This window comes from Motacilla alba, chromosome 8, assembly GCF_015832195.1.
Source record: "Motacilla alba alba isolate MOTALB_02 chromosome 8, Motacilla_alba_V1.0_pri, whole genome shotgun sequence".
In the NCBI taxonomy this organism is placed as follows: Eukaryota; Metazoa; Chordata; class Aves; order Passeriformes; family Motacillidae; genus Motacilla; species Motacilla alba.
In genome coordinates this window covers 30,724,675-30,748,117 of record NC_052023.1, presented here as the reverse complement: position 1 = coordinate 30,748,117, position 23,443 = coordinate 30,724,675, and the positions used below count along the sequence as shown (strand labels likewise).

General features: G+C 54.5%; 2 protein-coding genes across 3 annotated transcripts in view; both read left to right on the top strand.

The window, feature by feature from the left end:
• The window catches only part of XPR1 (xenotropic and polytropic retrovirus receptor 1), a 112,164-nt gene extending 102,573 nt beyond the window's left edge, over positions 1-9,591 (top strand). Inside the window, exons 12-15 of the mRNA XM_038145125.1 lie at positions 5,537-5,703; positions 5,967-6,106; positions 7,414-7,635; positions 9,249-9,591. Coding sequence (XP_038001053.1) covers positions 5,537-5,703; positions 5,967-6,106; positions 7,414-7,635; positions 9,249-9,309 — 590 coding nt within the window. The 3' untranslated portion in view covers positions 9,310-9,591. The remainder of the gene's footprint in view (positions 1-5,536; positions 5,704-5,966; positions 6,107-7,413; positions 7,636-9,248) is intronic.
• Positions 9,592-13,515: 3,924 nt separating this feature from the next.
• On the top strand, positions 13,516-23,302 carry KIAA1614 (KIAA1614 ortholog). Of its 2 annotated transcripts, XM_038145123.1 has the most exons (11): positions 13,516-14,660; positions 16,251-16,880; positions 17,444-17,507; positions 18,166-18,303; positions 18,663-18,812; positions 19,412-20,643; positions 20,718-20,847; positions 21,067-21,265; positions 21,634-21,746; positions 21,890-22,074; positions 22,367-23,302. In XM_038145123.1, the coding sequence occupies exons 1-11, from the start codon at positions 14,540-14,542 to the stop codon at positions 22,558-22,560; spliced, it is 3,156 nt and encodes a 1,051-aa protein (XP_038001051.1). In that variant the 5' UTR covers positions 13,516-14,539; the 3' UTR covers positions 22,561-23,302. The 2 variants fall into 2 exon arrangements, with proteins under 2 accessions (XP_038001051.1, XP_038001052.1); XM_038145124.1 differs by lacking the exon at positions 18,166-18,303.
• The last annotated feature ends 141 nt before the right edge of the window (positions 23,303-23,443 follow it).

Below are 23,443 nucleotides of genomic sequence, written 5' to 3'. Positions count from 1 at the left end.
GAGCCCCCTGCCAGGAGCTCGGGCCATCCAGGGCACCCAGAGGGATGTCCTGGGTTCCGACAACCCACAGCTTTAATTAGCACAAATTACCAATTTACTCATAACAAAGGTGGCTGGGGAAATGGGAATGCTAATGAATGAGGTGTAAGTTAGAAGGGTTACCTACTGATTCTTAATTTCACAGGCACTTAAGGTAGGAAGTCTGACCCTTTTTTTAATGGAACATTTTAAGAAAAGCATCTGGCTGCATTACAAGCAATCTTCCTGTCAGATACACAGAGGTCTGGAGTCTGTGGTGGTGCAAAAATGTAGGAGATGCAGTCATCTGACAATTTTTCTCTTTTGCTTTTAAAAGAAGTAAATTTTGAAAGAATATGCTGTTGGATGTCAAACAGCTATAGAGGTGGCAGATGACATTGTGTCCCCATCCCCATGCTATTCATTTCTGATCATGAATCCAGATATTCTTATTAGTGAGACTTCTGTCAAATGCTCTGATTGGAAACCCCATCCTTCTCAAGGTAGAGATTAAACTTTCCCTAAGAACACTTCTCAAAAGCTAGAGGAGGCACCAGAAAAGAACCAGCTCACATCTCAGCCACGACTGATATGCTTCCTCCAGTTTGCAGTTAAATCACACTTGCCACTTGATGAGGTACAAGCCAGGAGTTTTCTGCCATGCCTTGAAATTAGACACAAACCAACACAGACCTGCAGAGGGTTTTTAATCCAAACACGATTTTGGGATTTCCCTGCTCTGCAAATGTAGACTCTTGGCTAAAAGATATGAGATGTTGCCTCTTGACAGTTCTTTGTTGCTGCTTTGCTTAAATTGTGCCCGGAGGTGACTGCAGAGGTTTGCACAATCCAAGGGAATGTTCTTTGGGAAGAGTCAGTGTTTGGCAGGGCCCATCCGCTCTCCACAGCGAGTCCTGCATGTGCTCCTGTGGGTTATTTTTGCTTCATAACTGCATCAAGTCCCCTGTCATGTCCTGCTTCTGCCATTGATCAGTGCTAAACAGCCGGACGTGCTGGCTGGGCAGAAAGGCAGCACTACCGCTCATTAAGAGATCTAATTATGGAGGGGAGAGGTGATGCTGTGCTTTGAGGACTGGGATGTTAGACAAATGCTTGGGGATGTCACTCTGATGGCAGTTCTTATGTAGATAAGTCACTTCTGGCTGTCACCCTGCTCTGTGGTGTGCTGGGATGGAGTTAATGGGCACACACCATCCCTAGGCCTGCTCAGAGCTGCCTTGCACATTAAATACATTTGTGCTTTGCTTCTGCTTAAATGTGTGATTGAGGCTGGCTTTGGCAGGCCCTGGACTGGGAGTTGTTCAGTTGGCAGAGCTGCTGTGGCTAGGTTGGTGTTCTGTGTAGGAGGGCTTACCTGGCTGTGTTCCCTGATAACCTCCAGCTGTTATCAGAGTGCTCCCCATCAGCACAACCCATGGTGGGTGACACGCCAGGAATGCTTATCAAGGGCCATTGTGCTCTTATCCAGCCTTTCAATAATACATGGCATTGATTTTTGCTGTGTTGAATACTATATAGTGTTTACATTCCCCAGAATAATTCAGCAGGGTAAACAGCTGAATTCTTTGGAGGTAAAGTCAATATTAACAGCATTCAGGAGAGCACTCGCTGTCTCTCTTTGATGGAAAGCAGCCTTTTCTCTTGCCTGTGCTTCGAAGGGGCTGTGATTTCTGCAGAGCAGTGCTCCCTCAGAATGCCAGTCAGATTCTGTGGCCCCTGGGGCTGGTCTGGGGATCCAGGGTATTGCCTATCAGCAGTTTTTGCAGGCAGTAAATTCTGCTGCTGCAAGTGCCTTTGGCTGTTTTCTGCGACTGTGGCCATTCACAGCTTCAGTTCAAAGGTAGAAGCCATCCATTATTTATCTACTTGACCTTCTAGAGCAATTTGAGGTGTATTTGTGCAGAGGATCTGCTGGAATTGCATGTTACAGGGTAAACTGAGCATGCTAATGGAAATTCTTTGGTGAAGGCTGCAAACAGCTCCTGTGGCACCCTGCTTTCCACAGGCTTTGTGGCAATTGGAAGAGCACTGTGGACTCAGATAGCCTCTGACATATGTGCACACCTCCAGGCTGCAGACGTGGCAATGTGAGCATTGAAATCAGCCCATCCTCAGGCTCTGAGCTGCACCTGCATCTTCAGAGGTTTTGTGTAGGTGCTATTTTGTCCCGCACGTGCTGCCTTGAATAACAGCAGTTCAGGAAGTTGCTCTATGGTGGTGCCCTTTGGAGCATGGAGCAGGAAGGTCCTTCATGCCTCTCTTGGGGGGGATGTCACTGGTGCCATGGGGTATTGAAAACTTCCTCTTTTTTCCTTCCCGGAACGGCTGAGATCTGCCAGAATGCTTCTCTCATCCCGAGCGCCTCTCTCATGGTTTTTGTTTTCTAGCACCTCATTAAACAAAGAAAAAACACACAGGATGAAACAGTTCCTGCTTGAATAGACCCTGACATCATCATAAATATGCAGAGCTCTGTATTGCTCCTGGAAAACCGGCAGGCCAGGAGTTGATGGAGCCTCTGGGCAGAATATGAATGCCTTGATTTTCTCTCCCCCTTAGCAGAAGTGAAGAGGGCTGCTAGGACCAGCCAGCAGAGACTCAGCTATAATTGCTTGCCTGGAGCAGTAACATATTTCTGCACACCAGCTGAATACCAATGAGGACAGAAGGAAGGAAGGTATCAAACAGAACTGCAGGCAGGAGGAAAAGGAGGATAAGTGATTAAAGGAAGGACTTGGAGGCCAAGACTGAAGACAATGGGCTAGTTCTGATTAGGGCATTTTACCAGGGAGTGATTTGGGTTTTTAACAGTTTTTTTTCAGGAGCTTAATGCATTGCAGAGCTGGTTGGTGAGAAAGGGAGCAGGAGCAAGGGGCCAAGCAGTGTGACCCCAGGTGCCACTGAAAAGGCTGCTGCAAAGACAGAGGCAGGGAGAGGGGAACTGAGCCCAGGATAACTTGTCTGAAAGCGAGCACATCCTTTTGAGATTGGTGAGATTAGATTTCTCACTTGGGCCTTTTCTGTCCCAGTTCTCCTCTCTGTAATTGTTCACAGGAGCCTGTGCCACGTGCTCTGGGATGACCCTGCTTGAGCAGACAGGTTGGACCAGGTGACCCACTGTCCCTTCCAGTCTGAGCCATTCTGGGATTTAGGTTTAAGCGGCAAGAACCTTTGAAATCCCCTTCCTCTGTAACTGCCAGCTTAGGATAGAGTTTTCCTCACCCCTTGTGTGCTTGGAGATGAGAATCAGGGGGCAGACTGGTCCCTCCATGACCACAGAGCTCCAAAAGAGCTGCCCAGCGATGCTTCCCTGCTCTTCTGCCTGCTTCTGCAGGGGCATGGCTCAGGATGGTCCTGGCTGCACTGCCTTCTCCATGGCTGCTCCATGAAGGAGTGGAATAAGACTCAGTTTATTTGAATTCTGTCCCTAAGGGAAAAAAAAAAAAAAAAAAAAAAAAAAAAAAAGAATCCAACCCAAAGCAGCATGATGTAACTTTCAAGCCTAAGGTGAGAGGAAGCACTTCAACATCACAAGGTGTTTTGGAGCATTTTTAGGTGCTTTGAAAGCTCATACAATCAATGAACTGCCTCTGAATTATCCTTTAGGGTCTGGTAATGGGACTAAACATGGAGATCTAATGAGCTAAAAATAAGGCTGGAAAGAACAGGCTTAGTGTCTCATGAGTCACCAAATGTCAGCATCTGCCTTTTCTTCCTGAAATAATGTTGTGGAGGCTTTGGAGGAGCTGAGGGGGTGAGGAATGAAACCTGGCAGTGCAGCCCTCATTGCTAAGCTTCAGAATCCTCACCTGTGTCCCCTTCTGTGGGCAGCTGCACATTAAAAATAGCCTGGGAGAGGCTGTTTCCAGGCAGCAGCAGCAGCAGCATTTGAGGTACCTGGGCATCTGTGAGCACTGCTCCTGGGTGACATGAGTGCTCTGCCGGAATGTGATGCTGGACCTGTGTCTTGGCCAAGCTGAGGATGTGGGGAGTGCTTAAACACTTCCAGCCTTGACCCAAAGCAGGGGAGCTGCTCAGAGCTGGGAGCTGCAGCAATCCTGTGCCCTTTTCCTGTGCAAAACAGGCTTTGCTGCGTAAGTGGCCATTCAGAGATTTGCCTTAGGGGGGTGTTTTGAGAAGGGAAGGAGTGTGTGGGCTTGACCTATATCCTGCACATCATGTCCAGGAAGCCTGAAAGGCGTAATGGGAGGAATGTACTCTAATTTTCACCTCCATTAATTTTATTGGATTGCTGCCTTACATCTAATCATAATTAATAGAAATCCAGAGGGAAAATTGTCCTGTTGCTCCCTGGCTGATCAGCTGCAGGGATTCTGTTGTTTTAAAGCCACATAAATAGAAAAAGGTGCTGTCGTGTAGTGTGGCATTGGGCTTGGGCTGAAAACATCTTTTTTTGTACTGGAAATGTTGTTTGCTTTGTTAGAGGGAATCGGTGAATGAGCAATTGCTGAGGCTGCACAGAAAGGAGAGGTTCCGGCTAGCAGCCAGGTGCAAAATGTCTCAGCCTTCCGAAGCATCATAATGGGGTTTATTTGCATGAATTTTTTGAGCCAGCTTTCCAAAAGCAAACAGAAATACCAACTCTGTTTGGTTTTCCCCAGCCAGCTGATGTAGGGAATTGTAGCCAAATTGAGAGCAACCTAACCTTTCCAGGGGGGAGTGGGAAACAAGGTTGGAAAAACTATCCCCAGCTGAGCAGATGGTGGGCCCACAGTCTCCTGTTTATGAAGAGGAGCTCTGTATGGGTATTTAAAACTCCATAGAGAGTCTGCTTTAGGATTTGTACATTTTAATATACTGCTACCTTTTCCCTTGCCACCACAAGCTCTGAAGTGGCTGGGATAATTCCTGTACTGCCCATGCTCTTCAGGCTTTTAGTGCACTAATTCATAGTTGTTGATGTTAATACAAACTCAAATATTTTCTTACCAAACCCTCCTAACTGAGCTCTGTGTCAGTGCTGTATCCTTTGTACAAGCCCTTGTCCTTTGTGAAACATGGCCCTCAGCTTCCACCTGCTGTTCAGAGCCAGAACGGCAGCTCTGCCATGAATCCAGGAAAATAAAAATAATGGAATATCCTGAGTTGGAACCCACAAGGATCTTCGAGTCCAGCTCCTGGCCCTGCATAGGGCCATCCCCAAGAATCCCACCATGTGCCTTGGAGTGTTCCCCAAATGCTTCCTGAACTCTGGCAGGCTTGGGACTGTGACCACTTGACTGGGAGCCTGTTCCAAATATTAATGTAAATTTCAATCCCAAGTGCTGAAAGGTGAACGAGATGAAAGTGGAATTTGAATAACAATATAAAGCAGGTCCTGCTAAGGCTGTTGTTTTGGCTCAGATTAGTATTTGATGTATTTTCCCAGAAGTTGGGTAGAAGTGATTTCCACTGCTCAAGTGAGGCAGTTTGTAGCTGTTTTAAGAAGGAATGTGCTCTCAGTTCTACAGAAGTATGTTGTTCTTCTCTTTTCCAGCTAAAAACCACAGTGACACCCAAGTGTTCTTCTACCTGTGGATTATCTTCTGTTTCATCAGCTCTTGCTATACTCTCATCTGGGACCTGAAGATGGACTGGGGTCTCTTTGACAAAAATGCTGGTGAAAATACCTTTCTTCGAGAAGGAATTGTCTACCCACAGAAAGTGCGTATGCTCTTACCTTCAGACAGACTTGTAACACTTTAACCAAACTTGCTGAGTTTAGAGCATGTTGCAATTGCCTACTGGAGCATTTCAATGCTACAGCCTGGGATTTTCCAGCAGTAGACTGATTTGTTTCCAAGAGATCATTTCTGTTCATTTTGCTTGAGTTTGAGCAGCAGATTCTGTAGCTTCCTGAAGACCTCATGAGATCTTTTGGATGCAGAAGGTGTTTGCTGACCTGTTTTGTTCTTGTTGCTCCTCAGGCATACTACTATTGTGCCATTGTAGAAGATGTCATCCTGCGTTTTGCGTGGACCATCCAGATATCCCTCACTTCCATGCAAATCTTTCCCTACGCTGCAGACATCATTTCTACTGTATTTGCCCCACTTGAGGTGTTCCGGTAAGGCTGCTGGGCTGAGCAGCTCATTTCTCTTGTTTTTATTTTCACTTTTTTGTTCTGTAGCATCAGCATGGGGGGAAGCACCTGGATCCTTGGATGTGGAATATACTGGGTTTTTTTTCAAGGAGATCTGGATTGAGAGGAATATTTAATCCAAAGAGGGTGCTGAGTGAAGAAAAGGGTAGGGGCCTCTGCCACAGTGTGGAGCTGAATCCTTCACACTGTGTTTGCAGTTCCTTCTAAACTGTGACATAATCTCAAGGGGTTAGTTTTTACCAAATTTCTTGAAATTTCCAGTTGAGACTTCACTTGATTCTCAAGTTTCCAATCTTCAAACCTCTTTGTATTCTGTGTCATCAGTTTGGATCCTGCAAGCTTCCAGGATTTCTAAACAACTTTCCTGTAGCTGGAAACCCACCCCCACAGTTTTCTGGGAAGAACTTGATGCTGACCCTCTCTCACTTAGGTGCTGGAGGTGGCCTTTGGCTTGTAATGCTTGAACAATGTACCTCCATGCTGTCCATATTAGGATAGGGAATAAGCCTCACAGGTTCTGCTGTTCTCTGTGGTGGTTCCAGTTGTTGGTTTGTCTGGGTCTGGATTGAAGACACTTGAGACAGTAATTCGTGTTTGGACTCAAGTGTTTATTATTTCTTATCAGTAAAACAGTCTCACTACTGTGAGTTCAGCAGCTTTTCATTAGAAGGCACAAAATGGCTAACAGTCTCTTGTTACAAGGTCTTTTAAGACTAAACTATCCAATTAAGAACTGACACCTAGATTATTTCCCCTTTTAGCCCAATAACTGATCCCACAGAGCCTGCAGTGTGGACTTTTCTGCCCAATTACAAAATGCACCCAAACCCATGAAGAAGAAGGAAGAAGAAGCATGAAGAAGAAACCCAGGATGACACCCTGTGCTCTCTATCTTGCTTCTATCCACAGCATACTAAAAATCCCAAAACCTAAATTTCTGACCAAGCGATACACCTACGCTACTCTCTATAATCTATTTCACACTTTAGTGGATTCCAGTCTATCTTGAAGTCTAGGAAACTTTCTCCATGAATGAGGGTCAAAGTCAGTGCTCCCCTGGAGGTTAGGGCACCCCAGAGCAGACAGAGAAATATTCCCAGTGCCCTGGGTTTCCACAGTTCTCCAGAGGAAAGATGTTGCTGTTAGCCATGGGATCTTTCTCCAGTGCTTTGCCAAACGCAGGAAACGCTTGCAAAAGAGGAACTCAGTTGGTAATTCCCCTTTTTTCTCTCCATCCATCCATCCATCCATCCTTCCATCCTTTCATGCAGGCGGTTTGTGTGGAACTTCTTCCGTCTGGAGAACGAGCACCTGAACAACTGCGGTGAGTTCCGTGCTGTGAGGGACATCTCGGTGGCGCCGCTCAATGCCGATGACCTGACGCTCCTGGACCAGATGATGGACCAGGAGGACGGCGTCCGCAACCGCCGCAAGAACAAGCAGTGGAAGCGCAGCCTGAGCGTGTCCCTGCGCAGGCCTCGCCTTGCCTCACAGTACGTTGGGCCTCTGCACTGCCACAGAATCCTGCCCTGGAGCTGCTGTTGATGCCTGCTGGGTGTTTATGGACTGGGAATGGCACAAAGGTTTCAAAGTCGTGCAAAGATTTTGAGTCATCAAAGGGAGGGCAGGTCCAATTAGTTAAACGCGCATTGCTCTCTCTGCCAGGGAATTAATCCATCCTTTAGGCATTTGGGGTTCTGGTAATCCATCAGGAAAGGGAGTTCCCTTTTTACAAGGCTCCCCTTCTGCAGAAATAGTCTGCCAGAGGTTATAAATGCAAACTGGAGGAGAGGTTCTCCTCAAGCAGACATTTGTGAAAAAGAGGGAGAGGGACTCTTTATACCTCATAGTGACCGAAGGGGCAATGATTTTAAACTGACAGACGGAAGGGTTAGATTAGATATTAAGAAGAAATTCTTCTCTGTGAGGGTGATGAGGCCCTGGCACAGGTTGCCCAGAGAAGCTGTGGATGTCCTATCCCTGGAAGTGTTCAAGGCCCGGCTGGATTTGGCCCTGAGCAATATGGTCTATGGATGTCACTCACATCCCTGCCTCTGGCAGGGAGATTGGAACCAGATGATCTTTAAGATTCTTTCCAGCCCAAAACATTCCATGACTCTGTATGATTTTAGTTATTCTTTGATTAAGGTTCATATATAAGATATCAGTCTTCTTCCTCTCTCAAATCCAAACCCATATATTTTTTTCTTCCCACCCATCATTCTTGTACCCCAAATGTTACCCCACCCTGCACCCCAGCCCCTGAACCTGCCCACTGTGTGTTTTCCTGCAGTGTTGCTCCAGTGTCCTGTGTCCCTCCTGCCTTGGTGGCACAGCTGTGCAGCCCTGCCCTTTGGCCAGGGAGCAAGCCCAGGCTCCTCAGGGATGCTGAGGCACAGCGGGTCAGGAGTGTTGTGCAATCCCTGCAGCATTGCATGGGAGAGATGGGAGGAGAAGGGTGTGCTCTGGCCTCAAGGCTGTGCTTGGCTCTTATCCCTGCATGGATGGGACTAATACCAACAGCCTTCGGGTGGCTGCTAGAGACTGAAAAATATTATGCAAAGGGAATGGGAGCCAAAGTCTGCTGGAATTCCCTCCAGCGATGCCCATTTATCCCTCAGACATGCAGTGAGTGGAGATGTGCCATGCATATCCCCAAAGAACTTCCTGCTCCTTCCTGCAGCCCAGCAGGAGATAGAGCAGGAAAACTCCTCTGTTTCCTGCAAGGATTTGTTGGAGTTCTGTGGGGAGGGCTGGGCAGGTGCTCCACATCCAGCAGTGCAGTGTCCCCAGCCATGTCACAGCCTGGCAGGTGACACTGGCCATGGGCAGAGTGTGCCCAGAGTGGAATGGAGTGGGCAGTGCCACAGGAGGAGGATGCTGAGGGACATGCTGGGGATCTTTACAAGGCTCTTTACAAAGCTATTCCCAGGTCAAATAGGAGGGTGTGAAATAGTGAAACAGTAGATTGTTTATTCCCCCTCTGCATAAGAAAGACATTTTTCCCTTTTTTTATTCCCCCAAGTGCACTGTGGGTTTGCTGTCTGCACTTCATTCCAGGAATTCCTTCTCCCCAGTGAGTGTTCTGTGTTTTGTTTTTTTCCAGGTCCAAGGCTTCTGACACAAAGGTATTGATAGAGGACCTAGCAAACGAAGTGAACACATGAGATGGCCACGTTCTCTTATTCCACATCCTTTGTTTTCTCATTCTGTTTCCCTCTTCCCCAAGTAACCCGAGCTCTGGTACAGATCCAGCTGAAAACGGGAGAAAACACTGAATATGTTTTCTGAGCTCTTCCAGACCAGATCCTATGGACTCCAACAAGCTCACTGTGTTTCGTTTCTTTTCTTCTGGGTTAATTTTAATGTTCTATTTTAAACAAACAAACAAACAAACAATAAAATATTTTACTTTGTTTTGCCAATAAAGAGGACAGTTCAGGAAAGAAGGATTGTTTACAGTCTCAACAAGGACATACAAACCCTATCTGGATAACGAAGCATCATAGGGACTCCCTCATGGGACAGTGCCAAGAGCACACTCTGTTTCTGCTTGGCCCGGTTTTGACTGGTTGAAACCGGACTTTTTTAATCTGATTTTTGTTGTTGTTGTTGTTGGTTTTTTTCAGCTGTTTGGTTTTTTTTCCTTCATATCCAGCGCTGAGGCACTGGCTGCACTTGCAGGGAAAGTGCACTTAGAGCAGTATCTTCATTCATGAAGCTACTTTTTAATTTGATGTAACTTTTCTTACAATTTTTTGGAAATATGATGTATCTGTTGCATATAGTTTTCACATTATTTATGAAACTTAACAACCATATGAGAATGATTTTGAGTCCTGTGCAATGAAGGTTGTAACGGTAAAACAAAGTGGGGAGTGTAGATCTCAATCTCCAGGGTTATGGGGTGATGCCCCTACAAATACCCTTTTAGTGAGACAACTTGCACCTGTGTGTACCTTCTCTCTCTTTTATTTATTTTCAATTTTATTTTAAACCAAAGTTTCTCTTTCTAATATATTTTTTTAGTTGCTGCTACTGCTTCTGGGCATGTCTCTCATGCCAGTTCAAAGCCAACTTCTCCATGTGTGAAAGTAGTGCAGATGATCCTAAGGAAAGAAGAGTTGGTTCCCACCAACAGCATAAAACACCAAGCGAGCAAAGGCTTTGGAACTTCATTCTCCAGATCAAAAAGTATTTTTCCAAGCCTTAGGTGTGTCATGAGGGCATCTCAGCTGGGCTGGGGAGGGCAGGGCACAGCTGGGTGGCCTGTGTCCATCTGTCCATCCTGCTGCTGCACTGTCCCACCCTCTGCTTCCCAAAGTGACGGGGTGGGTCGGGTTGCAAGGGATCAAATTCTTATTCTGTGATTTACCCAAATCCTTATGGGAAGCAAGACTTCAGTGTGTCCATCTGCTCTGCTCTTTCTCTTCCCTTTTTCTGTCTTTGTTGGCAGGAGAAGTAAGGAGAAAATAATAAGGGAGGTGGTATGCTATGAGGAACAAACATGATCTTCTAAAATAAAACATCGTCCCTCTTGGCAGTGGAGATGCTGTCTCAGGGGAAAGCAGCCTGAATTCCCAGAAGTGTGGCTTTTAAAGGCTCCTAGCTCCCAGCCCTGCATCTGCCTGTTCCCTCCCTCCCTCCCAGAGATTTCTGAGAAATCAGGTGTACAGATTCCTCCCAAGAGCGAGCACTAGAGCCAGGATGGCTCCACATCTACAAGAACATCTGGCCAATAAAGGGAGACCTAATAAAGCAGAACAGATGGTGAGAGAAAATAGCCCTGTCGCTCCTTGGGAGCAGCAGAAGCCAGAGAGTGGGGACATTCCCAGGGTGGCTGCATTTCCTGAGCTGGGCTTTGCTCATGGGTGCTTGAGAACACTCCTGTAGGGAGAGCAGCAGAGTGGCAGTCCAGAAGGGACAGAGCAGCGTTAAAAGGAGCTGGGGGTGAGGGGTTTTTCCACTGCTTTAGTTGTTGGGATGCAGCTGAATGGGAGGTGGGAGCTGAGGAAGGTCTTTAAGCTGTGGATTTCAGGTATTGGGCTGTGCCTCCTGATTCAGTGGAGGTTGGATTGTACAGCTCTGAGGATGGTGTGGAGCTGCTTTGGTCTGGTGAAACCCATCAGGATGGTGCAGTCTAAAGAGAGGAGATGCCACCCTGTGGCATTTGTGACTTTTGGAGATTCCCTTTGAACCTGCTTCTCCATGTTGATTCCCTCCAGCTTTCCATCCTGCCACTTCTCTGGAGATTTTGGGGTTGCAGGGAGAGAGGTGTTGCAGCCTCCAGAGTTTATTTGCTGGCTGGGGTTCCCCATGTAGCTTTGGGATGGTGTCACCAGAAACACCAGGTCCCTGTGCTTGGGCAGAGCAATGCCATGTGCCATGGGTGTGTTCCTGACAGGAGAGCCAGGCAGGATTGGGATCTTTGGACTTGGTAAGCAGGAGTGGTTGCTCTCCAATGAGAACTGATGCTGTCCCACCACATTTTAAAAGAAATGCATTTGCAGCACTCCTGGCTGCAGCCTTTCTGTATCCAGTAAGCTCCTACCTCTCTCATCCAGGTGCATTCCCAAAGTCAGCTGATGTTCATCCTACACCTTTCCCAACCCTGCTCCTGGGTTCTCCTCATTCTCTCAGTGTCTTTGCTGTTTGATTCCAATGAAAGGGGTCAACTGGCAGCAGCCTTCAGCATGAACATCTTGGAATGGGAGAGATCTCTGGTGGAAGTCTCAGCAGAGTTGGATCCTGCTGCTCCTACTTCCCTAAAAACACTTGTGCTGCTCCTTCTGCCTCTGTACTGGTGCTCAGCTGAAAGTCCAGTGTGGTAGACAGGGAAAGCATGTTCCTGCTTCAGGAGATAAAAATCCCTGGGGATTTTACTTCCAACGAGCAGTGGGGACAGCATGAAGCCTTTGCTGTGTTTTGAATGGCCAAGGGGGTTTGGCCTTGTCCTGCAGGGATGCTGCCCTGCTCTGCTTACTGGGCTTCAGGGTCTGTGTCCCCAGCATCAGGCCATGTGCTGGGAAGTGTCCTGGGGCTGGGACATGGCTTGGCAAGCTGGGGACACAAAAGCCACTTTGCTCACATGCTGCATCCCAGCGCCATGTCCTCCATCCTCTCCTCCACCCTTCTGCTTTGCACTCGCAGGGGGAAGGTGATCTTCTGCCTTAAGTTTGGTTTTTTTTTGGTTTTTTTTTTACATTTTTATTCCAGAAGGCAATCAGATTGTTTTGTGTCCTTGGAAAAGAGGGGCTGGGGCTCCTGGGGGAAGAGTGGGAAATCCCTATGGTACCTCTGCAGCAGTCACAGCTGGGCTCAGTGGCTGTCACCTCATCAGACCTTGCCTCCTTTTCATGACCCCCATCCCAAACTCTGCACCTTGGGGCCAGTGTCCCCTGCTGCCACCATGGGCTAAACTGGTGTGTCACCATCCCTGGGGGCTTCGATCCCTGCTGCAACACCCTGGAAAAGGAGAGGGAAGGGGGAAGCTCCCCGATGCTGACACCCCAGCCCTGTTCCCGGTGGGAGCCAAAGGCTGCCCTGGCCCGGGCACAACCGTGGCAAAGCGGGCAAGAGGCACCGCCCCTGCCTGGCAAGGTGCCCTGCGGCTTGACAGTCCTTCAAGCTCTGTAAACCAAATTGCAAACTCTTCACTCCAGAGGAGAAATTGGGCATCCTGGTAGAACTTGCCATGACCTCTCCATCCCGTAGGTCCTTGTGGCCAAGGATTGGTGCTCAGAAGGGGTCTGGAGTGGAAGTGCCGAAATTCCCCTGGGCCCCACTGCCGCCTTCCTCTCCCCCTCCCCGCTGTGCTGGTCTAAATGATTTTTCTATGAAGCCCTGTAGATGTCAAAAGTAATTATGGAGTGTGATTAGTCCTCTGTGGGTGCTTTCTTTCTTCCCCCTTCCTTTCTCTTTTGCTATCCCCTTCTCCACTCTACTGTTTTGGCTCAGTGGAAAAGGTGAGGACAAAGAATTGCCGCTTGCTTGGACTCATGATGTATCTGTGACTGCGCTAGTAGCTGTCTCCTCCTTCTTCCCCAAATGGATATAATTTTTGAAGTGTGGAATTCCCTTCTTGATAAGTAGGTTTAAAAAAAAATACTGCACAATGTGATACTGTTTCATAGTTTCTAGGTGATTGTATACAGCAAAGTTACTGTGATTGTGTTTTTTCAAAGGAAAAAGTGATTGGTTACGAAATCTGTCCTTTTTTCATTATTACAAGCTCTTTGTTTTCCAATGATCTGATGGCTCTTTTGTCCCTGGTTTGTGTGTGTGTGTGTCTTCCCAAGTCCCACCCCTATGCTGCATCCACCCATGGAGCATTGGCTCCTGTTGCTCCTGCTCTCTTGGGAGCTGTGGGATGTCGCTGGTGGCTGGAGGTGGAGGACATCCATGTACTGGGAGGAGGTGGAGGTGCTTGGAGGAGGGAGATGTCTGAGGAGGGGTTGGAGGGGCTCATAGGAAGCAGCCCAGCTCACACCCAACATGCCAGGGGCTGGTGCTGGAGGAAACCTCCCGCCCAGACTGTGCTGTGTTGGCCAAAGGCTCGTGGTCTTTTGGGAGCCTTTGGTTGCCTCTCTCCAGCTGATCCCCAGTGGTGGTGTCCTACCAGCTGATCCCCAAGGTGGTGTCCTACCAGCACAGTGTGTGACCAGAGGCTAAGCAGCCCGTGTCCTACCAGCACAGTGTGTGACCAGAGGCTGAGCAGCCCAGCCCTAGGTCGTTTAGGGTCTGTGCTTTTATTTTGCTCTTTAAATCTCTTCATTGCCTCTTGCAATCAATCTGCCTCCAGAAGAGAGCCCAGAGCCTTGAAATCACTCTAAGCCTGTTGCTGCTCACAGCAGCCACCTCCCGGAGGTTTAATCCTAGCCACGGCTCCCTGCTGACATTCCTGGCTTGTGGCAGGAGCCCTCCTGCTGCCCTTGCTTTGGCACCTCACCCCAGCTCCATGGGGATGTCTCCCAGGTGTGTGTCACCTCCAGAGCCCAGGCAAAGGAGCCAGGATCCCTTTCTGGAATGACCTGCAGGTAAAGATGGGTCACAGGGGAGGTTGGACCCCGGTGCTGGGGACAGGGCGAGGGTGGTTCCTCTGCCCTGGGCTCTTCCACACAGAGCTCTCAGCTGGCCCTTCCTGCCTGGAAGCAGCCAAGTGAAGATGCTCGGTTTGTCCCCCATGGAGTCACCCCTGTTTTCAGCCCCCGTGGGGAAGGAAGCCCTTGGGCTCAGGTTTGGCTGTGATGAGGGCCCCATGACCACCAGGGTGGCCGGGGACATTTTAAGAAGATAAAAGTGATTTCTTGCTGCTCGTGCTGGCAGAGGCCAGTGCGGCCAGAGCCAGAAGGATTAAAACAATTTCATAATCCTGGTGATTTCCTTTTGATCAGGATTATGAAACCAATCATGAATATCAAAAGCCACAGCTTAAAGCAGCAGCCGGAGCGGGGCCGGGACGCCCTGGGCCCCCTCAGACCCCTGGTGCCCCCAGGGACGGCAGCCCTGGCACCTCCAGGTAAGTGCTCCCCACCCGGGACCCTTGTCCTGTGGGGGGGGGGCCTCGGGGGGGCAGGACAGGGATGTTGGTGTGCAGGGCCTTGGTGGGGGGGGGCAGGTGCCAGGATGGGAGTGTTGGTGTGCGGTGGGCAGGCACGTGTGGCATGCCGGGTTTGGGGGTAAGGATGTGTATGGATGCACCCAGCTCAGCTCCCACTGCCCTCCTGCCTGGATATGCCACGGCCCTGGCTCACCGTAGGTGCAAGCAGGATTTGGCCTCCGGAAAGCAGGACAATTTAGGACAGCTGCAAACCTGTGATGCTCGCAGGAAGGTGCCGAGAGCCGGCGGGCTTTGCTGCTGGAGAAATGCCCCCGCCGCCGGGAGCACTGTCCCCATGCCGCGGGTGCGGGACACCCGGGCAGGGCCCGGCTTCTCTCCGCAGCCCAGACAAAGGACATTCCTGAGGGAGGGCCAGGGCATGATCCCTCCGTCCCGGGCTTCTGGAGTTCCCTGGGCGGCAGCGCGGGGTCAGCCCCTGTCCCCAGAGTGGTAGTGGCCGCGGTGGCCTGGCCGTGAGGGGACCGGGCGGTCCCGGGCCGGCTTTGGCCGGGTGCACGGAGAGGAAGAGGAGGAGGAGGAGGAGGAGGAGGAGGAGGAGGAGGAGGAGGAGGAGGAGGAGGGCGGGGCCAGCTACGGCCCCACAGCCCAGCCAAGCGGCTGAGCTCGGGCTCGGCTGGAGGGGCTGGGATTTGCTGGTTTGACCGTTTGTTTTGGTGGGTTTTTTTTTTTTTGGTTTTTTTTTTTTTTTATTTCTTTTTTTGCCCTCCCCTGCTTCCTTCCCTTCTTCCGCTTTCTTCTCCGTCTTCCCAGCCCTCTCCCGATGCTGCTCCGGGGGTAAGGACAGCCCTCGCATCCCGCCCGTGGCCCCGTCCCGCTCAGCCTGGAGCAGTGAGGGGCTGCAGGGCGGCGATGGGGCCCGGGGGGTGCCACGGGGATGCTCCTGCACCCCCGCCACGGGGGAGGCTCCTCCAGGGCTACCAGTGGGGACGGGATGCTGCCGGCGGGGTGCAGGAGGGCAGCGGCACCTCGGTGCCACCGGGACGGCAGGCGGGCGCCGGACGAGTGCCACGTGTGGCCCCGGGAGCCGGGGCGGAGCAGGGGCTGGCTCTGTCTGGTGGCACCTTCGGCGAGTTGTGTCGCCGGGAGGGATTTGTGTTCCGCGGAGGTTTGGGGCCCTGGTTTAGCTCAGGAAGTGTCAGTTCCCTCCGGGTCTTCTTGCCGGGTGCCCCAGGGCACCTGGAACAGTGTGGGTGGGCACTCGAGCTGCTGCCCAGCCCTTGGCCACCCTTTTGGGGAACCACCGATCCCTCATTGCTGCCCCATTCCTCCTGCTCACCAGTGATGCTGGCAGGGTGTCGGTGCTCTGGGTGGATGGATGGCCTCGTGTTCTGTCACCTCGTTGTCCCCTTCCTCTCCAGGCACATGCCGGTGGTACTGCGTGCTTTTACCCCCCTGGGCAGGTGGGGTGATGCCCTTCGTGGGTGTGTGGGTGGGTGTTGGGCAGGGCGAGGGCAGTGCAGGGTCATTCCCTGGGTTTTATCCCTGCAGGAATGATGGAGGGGAGCCCTCCCGCTGAGGCGCGGCGCCTGCTGCGGCCCCCCAAGCAGCACCCCCAGAGCGGCCGCAGCCTTGCCCCTCTGGAGCGCCCCGAGGCCGCCCGCGGACCCCACGCCGTCCTGGAGGGCAAGGTGAAGGCGCTGAAGGAGAAGCGGGGCGGGCGGCCGGGGACCCCCGCGGCTGCCCCCGAGCGCCCCTCGCCCAAGAAGCCGCGGCCCCGGCGGGGGAAGCCGGGGGCGGAGATGGCGGCGGTGGAGCCGCAGGCGCAGCTCCGCACCTACCTGACGGACGGGCTGCTGGACGAGGGGGTGCCTGAGCCCGAGCCTGGTAGCGCCTCGGCACCCCGCGCCGGCACTCCAGGGCTCTGGCGGGTCCCGGCACCCAGGCGAGATGTGCCGAGAGGCCCCGAGATCCCCCCAGACAAGAGCAGCAGATCCTGGCACTGTTCCTCCCTCCATGAGAGACCCTCCCTGGATGAAGAGGCCCAAACCCCGCTGCGGGACCGGGGGCGTCGCTCCGTGCCCGCCCCCGCGGCGGAGAGCTGGGAGAGGCTCTCGCTGGCTGAGCGGGTGGAGAGGAACCGGCGGCTGCTGCAGGAGGTGCTGGGCCTTGCCGCTCCCGGTGGGTATTTTGGGAAGGTGGTGGCTCGCTCAGGACAGCTGGGGGAAGTGGGAGGGAAAACCTTTTGGATGACCGGAGTCCTCAGGGCCAGCCTCCAGCCTCCGACGCTGCAGGTGCAGCTCCCTGCTGCCTCACACCCCCAGGGCTGCCCCATCCCCTTCACCGGGATGTAGGAGGTGCTCAGTGGATGCTCTGGATGATACCTGTTAGTCCGCTCTGGTGTCCTGGTGAGGAATTTCACTGCTGAAAGCAAGAGCAAGAAAATTTTGGGGACACACCAGGTCAGTGGGCATCAGTGTCCCTTTGCAAGCTGCAACTAGAAAAGAGAATAAAGTTCTACTTTGATAGCATCTGCCCCGATGACCCCATGCCCCCATCCCCACAGTCCCACACCTACAGCCAGGTGCTGTTGCTCCCCATTCCACTCCTTTGGGATCTCCCAGAGCCAAATATCTGGGAGAGGCCTGTGGAGGGTGTTGGGGTGGGATGTAAGAGGGGTGCTACCAAGAGGAAGGGGGCTGCCATCCAACCAGGCTAATGCTTTGTCCTGCCCTGCATTTCAGAGATGCCAGCGAGCAATGGGGACTGGGACTCGGGGGTTTCGCTGCAGGATGCTGAGGGCTGCAGGTAGGTCAGTCCCAGTGTGGCAGAAATAGACATTTCCCTCTTTCACATTCCCCAGTCTTTAATTCTAAATGCACCTTTTGAAGCAGCTCCAGGGAAGGGCCGTGGGGTAGCTGGTGAGGGAGTGTGGCTGGGCCCCAGCAATGCTTCAGTGGGACAAGGGACAGGAGCTGGGTATCCCCTGGTGTCTGAGCTCAGGACATCCCTGCCAGGATGCCAGGGCAGGAAGGGGACTGGGGAAGAGGATGGGACAGAAATTTGCTCCAGGTGCTTAAGAGGATCAAGGCGGCAGGAGTGTGTAATCTTGTTGGACTAATGAAAAACCTTACAGGTGAGCACTAAAAATAAGGAGGTGGCATAGGCAGGTGAGAGGCTGGGGGCTGCAAAGGGCAGAACAGTGAGTGGGGAAAGACACCCCCCCCCCCCCCCCAGTATTGTGGTCACTGCCTCTGCTCTGCTCTGGCAGCTGGATCAGTGATGGGAGGGTGCAAGGCAGAGCCGGGGATGCAGCACCTCCTGTGGGCAGGGCAGCCAAAGCCTGGGGGAGGCCTGGGCCTCCCATGGTGCTGCTGGGGGGGCCAGCGTGTGCCCACCGTGCTGCACTGAAGAGGTTAAGGCCGGGCTTCCCGAGGAGACTGCCTGAGCGGATTGTTTTAATCAGGAGGATTAGGGCCACGGCCAGCCAGGAAGGCAGTGGTGCAGCAGGGAGAGCTGTCAGGTCCCTCACCCTGCAATCAGAAGAGGCTGGGGGTGCGGGGAAAGACTACCTGCAAGGAAGGGAAGACAGCAAGACAATCAGGTCAGGGAGTCATCCCAACCCTTCCTGCTTCCCCACCGCCGCGGGATTTACACTGGCAGGGATGGGAAGTGGTGCCTGCCCCCGTTTCCCTATCCACCTCCGGGATGCCCGTGGCACAAAGCACTGGCTCAGCTGAGCCTGTGCCCGAGCTGTGTGGGTGCTGAGCCTGCCCTAAAATCTCACCTGGCACCGGGGGTGCGAGGTGCCCGCACGGCCATCCCCCAGCGCGACCGCCAGTCCGCCCATGAGTGGCAGCCAAGCCCAGTTTTCCCTGGGCAGAGCAGCCTCGTCGTCACAGTTAAAGCACGTCTAATCCCTGTTATTTTTTCCTAATCCCCCTGCCCGCTGCGGGGCCGCAGGGCCTTTGTGGCCGGGCAGGAGCTCGAGCTGAGCCCGCGGCACGAGCAGGCCAAGCAGCTGCTGCAGCGCGCCCGCATGAAGGCTCGCACGAACCCGCTGCGCGCCAGCCACGACATCCTCCTCCTCCCCGCCGCCGTCCCGCAGCCCAGGTCAGTGACACCTTCCTGCCCCCGCGGTGTTCCCAGGCCCGCAGCCGGGTTTGAGGCACATCCACACGGTGTTTGGAGCGGGCACATGTGTGCAGGCACGCGTGCAGAGCCGGGATCCGACCCGCTGCCTCTTACCCTGGATGTGCCCGACCTCTTCACAGCACGGTGTTTGGGAGGCGTTTAGTTCATTGTGGTTTATGATCACACGGAAGTATCAATGGTGGGAGGATGGCGTTTCCCAGCTGATGGGAAATGTCTCGGGCGAGACTCGCTGCTGGAGGCTGGACCACAGCGGCATCTCGCCAGGTCATGTGCGATGTGGTGCTCCTGGAATGATTAACCGCACACCTCGGGCAGGGAAGGGGCGATGGAGGTCAAGCCGTGGCAGCAGGGAGGTGCCCCAGCCTCTCCGGATTTCAGCTTCAAGCTGGAGGGAGGCAGGGCTGTGCACAGCCGGGGAGCACCGGGCGGACTTTCCTCCTTGCACTGGGTTTTGCGCTTTCCTCCTTTTGCACTGGGTTTTCCCCCTCCCGCCCTGCTTTCCCAGGGTTGCCGAGCAGCTCGCCTGCAGGGCGTCCGTCTGTCTGTCCCCATGGCAGGGAGCCCAGCGGGAGGCCGAGCGTCGCCCCGCGGGACGGCGGGAGCCTGAGCGACTCGTCCAGCGGGGAGTCGAGCTGCGGGCGGCTGCGGCGGCCGCGAGGACCGTCCCCATCCCGCGTCCGCTTCGAGGACGAGTCGGCCCGGGACGCCGAGGTGCGGTACCTGGAGCGGCTGCAGCTGCGGCACCGGCGGGCGCTGGGCTCGGCGCTCACCTCGCCGGAGCCGGCCGGCAGCAGGCAGCCGGGGGACGAAGCTGGGCAGCCCAAAGCCCGCAGTGGCGACCTCGTGGCCGGGGGCAAGTGCAGCGCCTGCGGCTCCTTCCTTGGTGCTGCCGCCGGCCGGGGCACAGACACGCAAGCTGCCCCCGACCTGGCCAAAAGTACCCCTGCGGCACAAAGAAGCGTCCCAGGCGACAGCAGAGGGCCAAGCTCTGCCCAGACAGAGCCTAAAATCAGGCCTCTGGGCCCAGGAGGATCCCCGCTGTGGATCCTGCCCTCCCGGCAGCGCATCCACACCGAGAAGATCAAGGAGACCTACATCGGGGATGTCACCTACATCGATGAGGTGGACTCGGCCCTGGAGAGCACCGACACCTCCGACGGCTGCCGGACGGACAGCGAGGAGGCAGGACCCCGCAGCCCCCACCTGCGGGGGCACCGGGACCCCCGCACTCGCGGGCACAGAGCTCCCCGCGCTGCCCCGCAGCCCGAGGCGAGGGCCAGGAAAGGGACGTGTGTGGCCAGCGGTAGCCCCGAGGACGGGGACTCGGGTCCGGGGCCTGTTTGCCCCCCACCATCGGGAAGAACCAGCAGCCGGGAAGATGGGGAGCCCCATCGACATCTGGGGGGCAGCAGCAAGGGAGTGGGAAACACAGCTCGCCCCCCACAGCAGCCCAGTGAGCCCTTGGAGCCTTCCTCGCAGCTGAGGACCAGTACCCCCATCCCAGGCACCCACGTCCCTGCTCCCCCTCCTACCAAGAAGGCCTGCGCCCCGGTGCCTTGCAGGAAAGCACTGTTCTCCAGCAGCAGCCGCCAGGCGCCGAGCCAAGGAGTCCGGGGCCCGGAGCCGGATGCTGGCAGCGCAGCCCCACCGCAGCCCGGGGGCACAGCGGGGCCGGCCGAGCGGCGGAGTCCCTGCAGCCCCCGGTGGCTCCCGGGGAGCCCCCTCCGTGCCTTGTCCACCAACAATTGCAACAACACCCACGGGCAGGACGCCCCGGGGACGGGCAGAGGTAAGAGTCCCGCGCATGGAGTGCTGGGGGTTCCCCAGTGAAACAGGCATGTGACTGTCTCTCTATGGTTGCAGGGACACTGTCACACCCCGCTGGCAGCCCTGTCACCGCCGTGCCCCCGGAGACTGCCCATCCTGCCGGGGAACGTGCTGGGATGTCGGGAGCGCAGCAACAGCGGCACTCGGCCGGAAGCGCGGCACAAGGGTGAGTGAGCACGGGCATGGCCTCCCAAACCGGGCAGCCCTGAGCATCCCTCCTGGGCACTGCAGGATGCTGCTTGGTTGATCTCCCTGGCTCCAAAAACCTCGCAGAAACCACAGCTCTCACAGCTGCCAAGGCGGGTGGTAGGATGCACCCCCAGCCCAGAGGCAGCTGCAGGTCCTGCAGACACTCAGTATGTGACCGCCACACCTCTCCACCCAGGGAGTCGGGGTGGCCAGTGAGCCGCAAGGGCAGCAGCGCTTCGGGGCTGAAGAAGCTCCTGTGCAGCCTGAGCCAGAGCACCAAGCAGCGCCTGGGCCGCTTCCGCTGCTACAGCATGGAGCAGCTCCCAGCAACCGGCGGCTCCCCACAGGGCAGCCCCAGTGTCAAGAAGTCACCGTCCCTACAGTCCCTGCAGCTGGTGAGCTTGGACATCCCCCCTCATCATGGGGAGACTGGAGTGGCACAAGGGAAAGGATGCCGGGTTGGGATGAAGTGTACCTGAGTGTGCATTTGTGGCTCAGGCAGTCCTGGAGGGTACGTGGGGGGATGTGCCACTGCAAAACTGCTGTGTTTGAGAGCCCGGAGCCAACTGGGAAGTGGAAGGGGGAAGGAGGGAGAGAGAGGTGGTAGCGGAAGAGCCGATATACTTGTCCCTCCTCAGCAGTGAGCTGGGGAGTGCTCCAGGTGCGTGGGATGTCCCAGTTCCTCCACTCCCCTGGCACATCAGTCGGTGAAGCACTGCGGTGCTGCACAACTTCCCCATCTCAGCCAGGTGTTTCTCCCCAGGTGTCACCCTTCTGCCAGCCCCAAAAAGCTGCCTCTATCCAGAGCCTGCATCCCCAGCTGGGGAAGGCACCCCGTGCCAGTGCCTACCTCCTGCCCCAGACCATGGCTGACAGGTAGGATGGGGCCTGGCACATCCCTGCGGTGCCCAGGACACTGTTCTGGGGTGCTGTGGTGGCTCAGTGCTGCCAGGGGCTGCATCACCTGGTCTCCAGCAGCTTCCCTTGTCCCCACTCACCCATCTTCCCTCTCCCCACAGGAAGGGGGACTCCGGGCCTCAGCGCTCGCTGAGCGTGGAGGACATCGGGGCGCCCGGCCAGCTGCGTGCGGTGGGGCGCGTGGTTGAGGTCTTCCCTGATGGCACCAGCCAGCTGGAGCTGCAGCGACACCCCCACGGCACCTTCGGCTTCTCTGTCACCTCCGGACATGGCCGGCCCGACAGAGGTATTGTGGGATCATCCCAAAGCTTTGGCACGCTGTGATTCCTCCAGTGGGCTCTCATTCCACTCCAGGGGTGAGCTTGGCACGGGTGCAGGGGGTTGCTCCATTGCTGCTGAGCCGCAGAGGTGATGCAGGAGGGGGGACACTGCCAACACACAATTCTGTGTGTCCATCAGCACTTGGCTTGAGACACACAGCCCACGCCAAAGGCTGTTTATCACAGGTTTGTTTCTGTGCAGCCCCTGGGCGCTCCGGGGGCAGGAAGGGCTCTCAACCATCCCCGTTTTCTCCGCAGGTGTCTACGTGCAGGAGATGGCGGATGCTGGCACGGCCAAGCTCTACGCGGGGCTCCTGGGCGTGGGGGACGAGATCCTGCAGGTCAACGGTGCGGCTGTCTCGGGGCTGGGGCTGGCCCACATCCGCCAGCTGCTGTTGCAGGCTGACAGCCTGTCCCTGCGCGTGCTCCGACACCGCCTGCCGCCACGCTAGCCCTGGCATGGCTCCTGTGAAGGCTGGCAAGAGGAGGAGGATGTCCCACTGATGTCCCAGGATGCTGCAGAATGGCATGGCATGGACCAAGCTGCCTCAGAGTGCCAGGACCTGTCTGGTTCCACTGCAGTGGCTTTCCTTGTCCCCCTGGGAGAGAGTGTGGGAGCAAGGACTCCCCAGAGTCTCCAGAAGATGCCCAGGTGTGAGGGACAGGGGACAGTCTGGCCCCAATAGAGCTGGGTGGGTCTGTCCTGCTGGGTACTGGAGTGACCAGCATGGGGACACCTCATCTTCATGACCCCAGGAGACAGAGGGCTTCCTGCCAGCACTGCCACCTTGTGCTGGAGGGCTGGTGAGGTTCTTCTAAATTATTGCAAACTGAAACCCAAAAATACATCTCTGCAGTAACTTAACAGTGCCTTAGCTTGTGGCATAGAGGGGCTGGGGTGGTGCTTGTGGCTGTGGGACCTTTGCTACTTGTTTTTTTCCATGGCCCTGCTGCTCCACCAGCCACCTCCTGGCCATGCTGTGCTGCTGGGGGGACCCTGGGCAGGTAGGCTCAGCCACCTGCAGGGCTCCTTGGGGATTTTGAAGGGTTCTTTTTTCCAGCCATGGAAGGCAAAACACATCCTTGGAGCGAGCATCTCCAGCAACAATGGCTGTCCTCTGCACAGTGGTGCCCCGCATCTGGGTACAGCTGTCTGCAGCAACCCCACATCTGGGCACAGCTGCCCACAATGTTGGCGTGACCCTAGAAACTGCAGATGCTGCTCAAAAACCAGGATGGTGATGCTGGGCAAATGCTGGTGGGAGAGCTTTTCCCACTCCCTGGTGCCAGGAGATCCCAAGTTTGTCCTGAAAGCAAGAGTCAAGCAAGGAGGAG

Coding starts and splice junctions, on each gene's coding strand:
- KIAA1614 (XM_038145123.1), top strand. CDS start 14,540: ATGAAACCAATCATGAATATCAAAAGCCACAGCTTAAAGCAGCAGCCG. Junction 21,747..21,889: donor CCCCAGACCATGGCTGACAG/GTAGGATGGGGC, acceptor CTCTCCCCACAG/GAAGGGGGACTCCGGGCCTC. Junction 22,075..22,366: donor ACATGGCCGGCCCGACAGAG/GTATTGTGGGAT, acceptor TTTTCTCCGCAG/GTGTCTACGTGCAGGAGATG.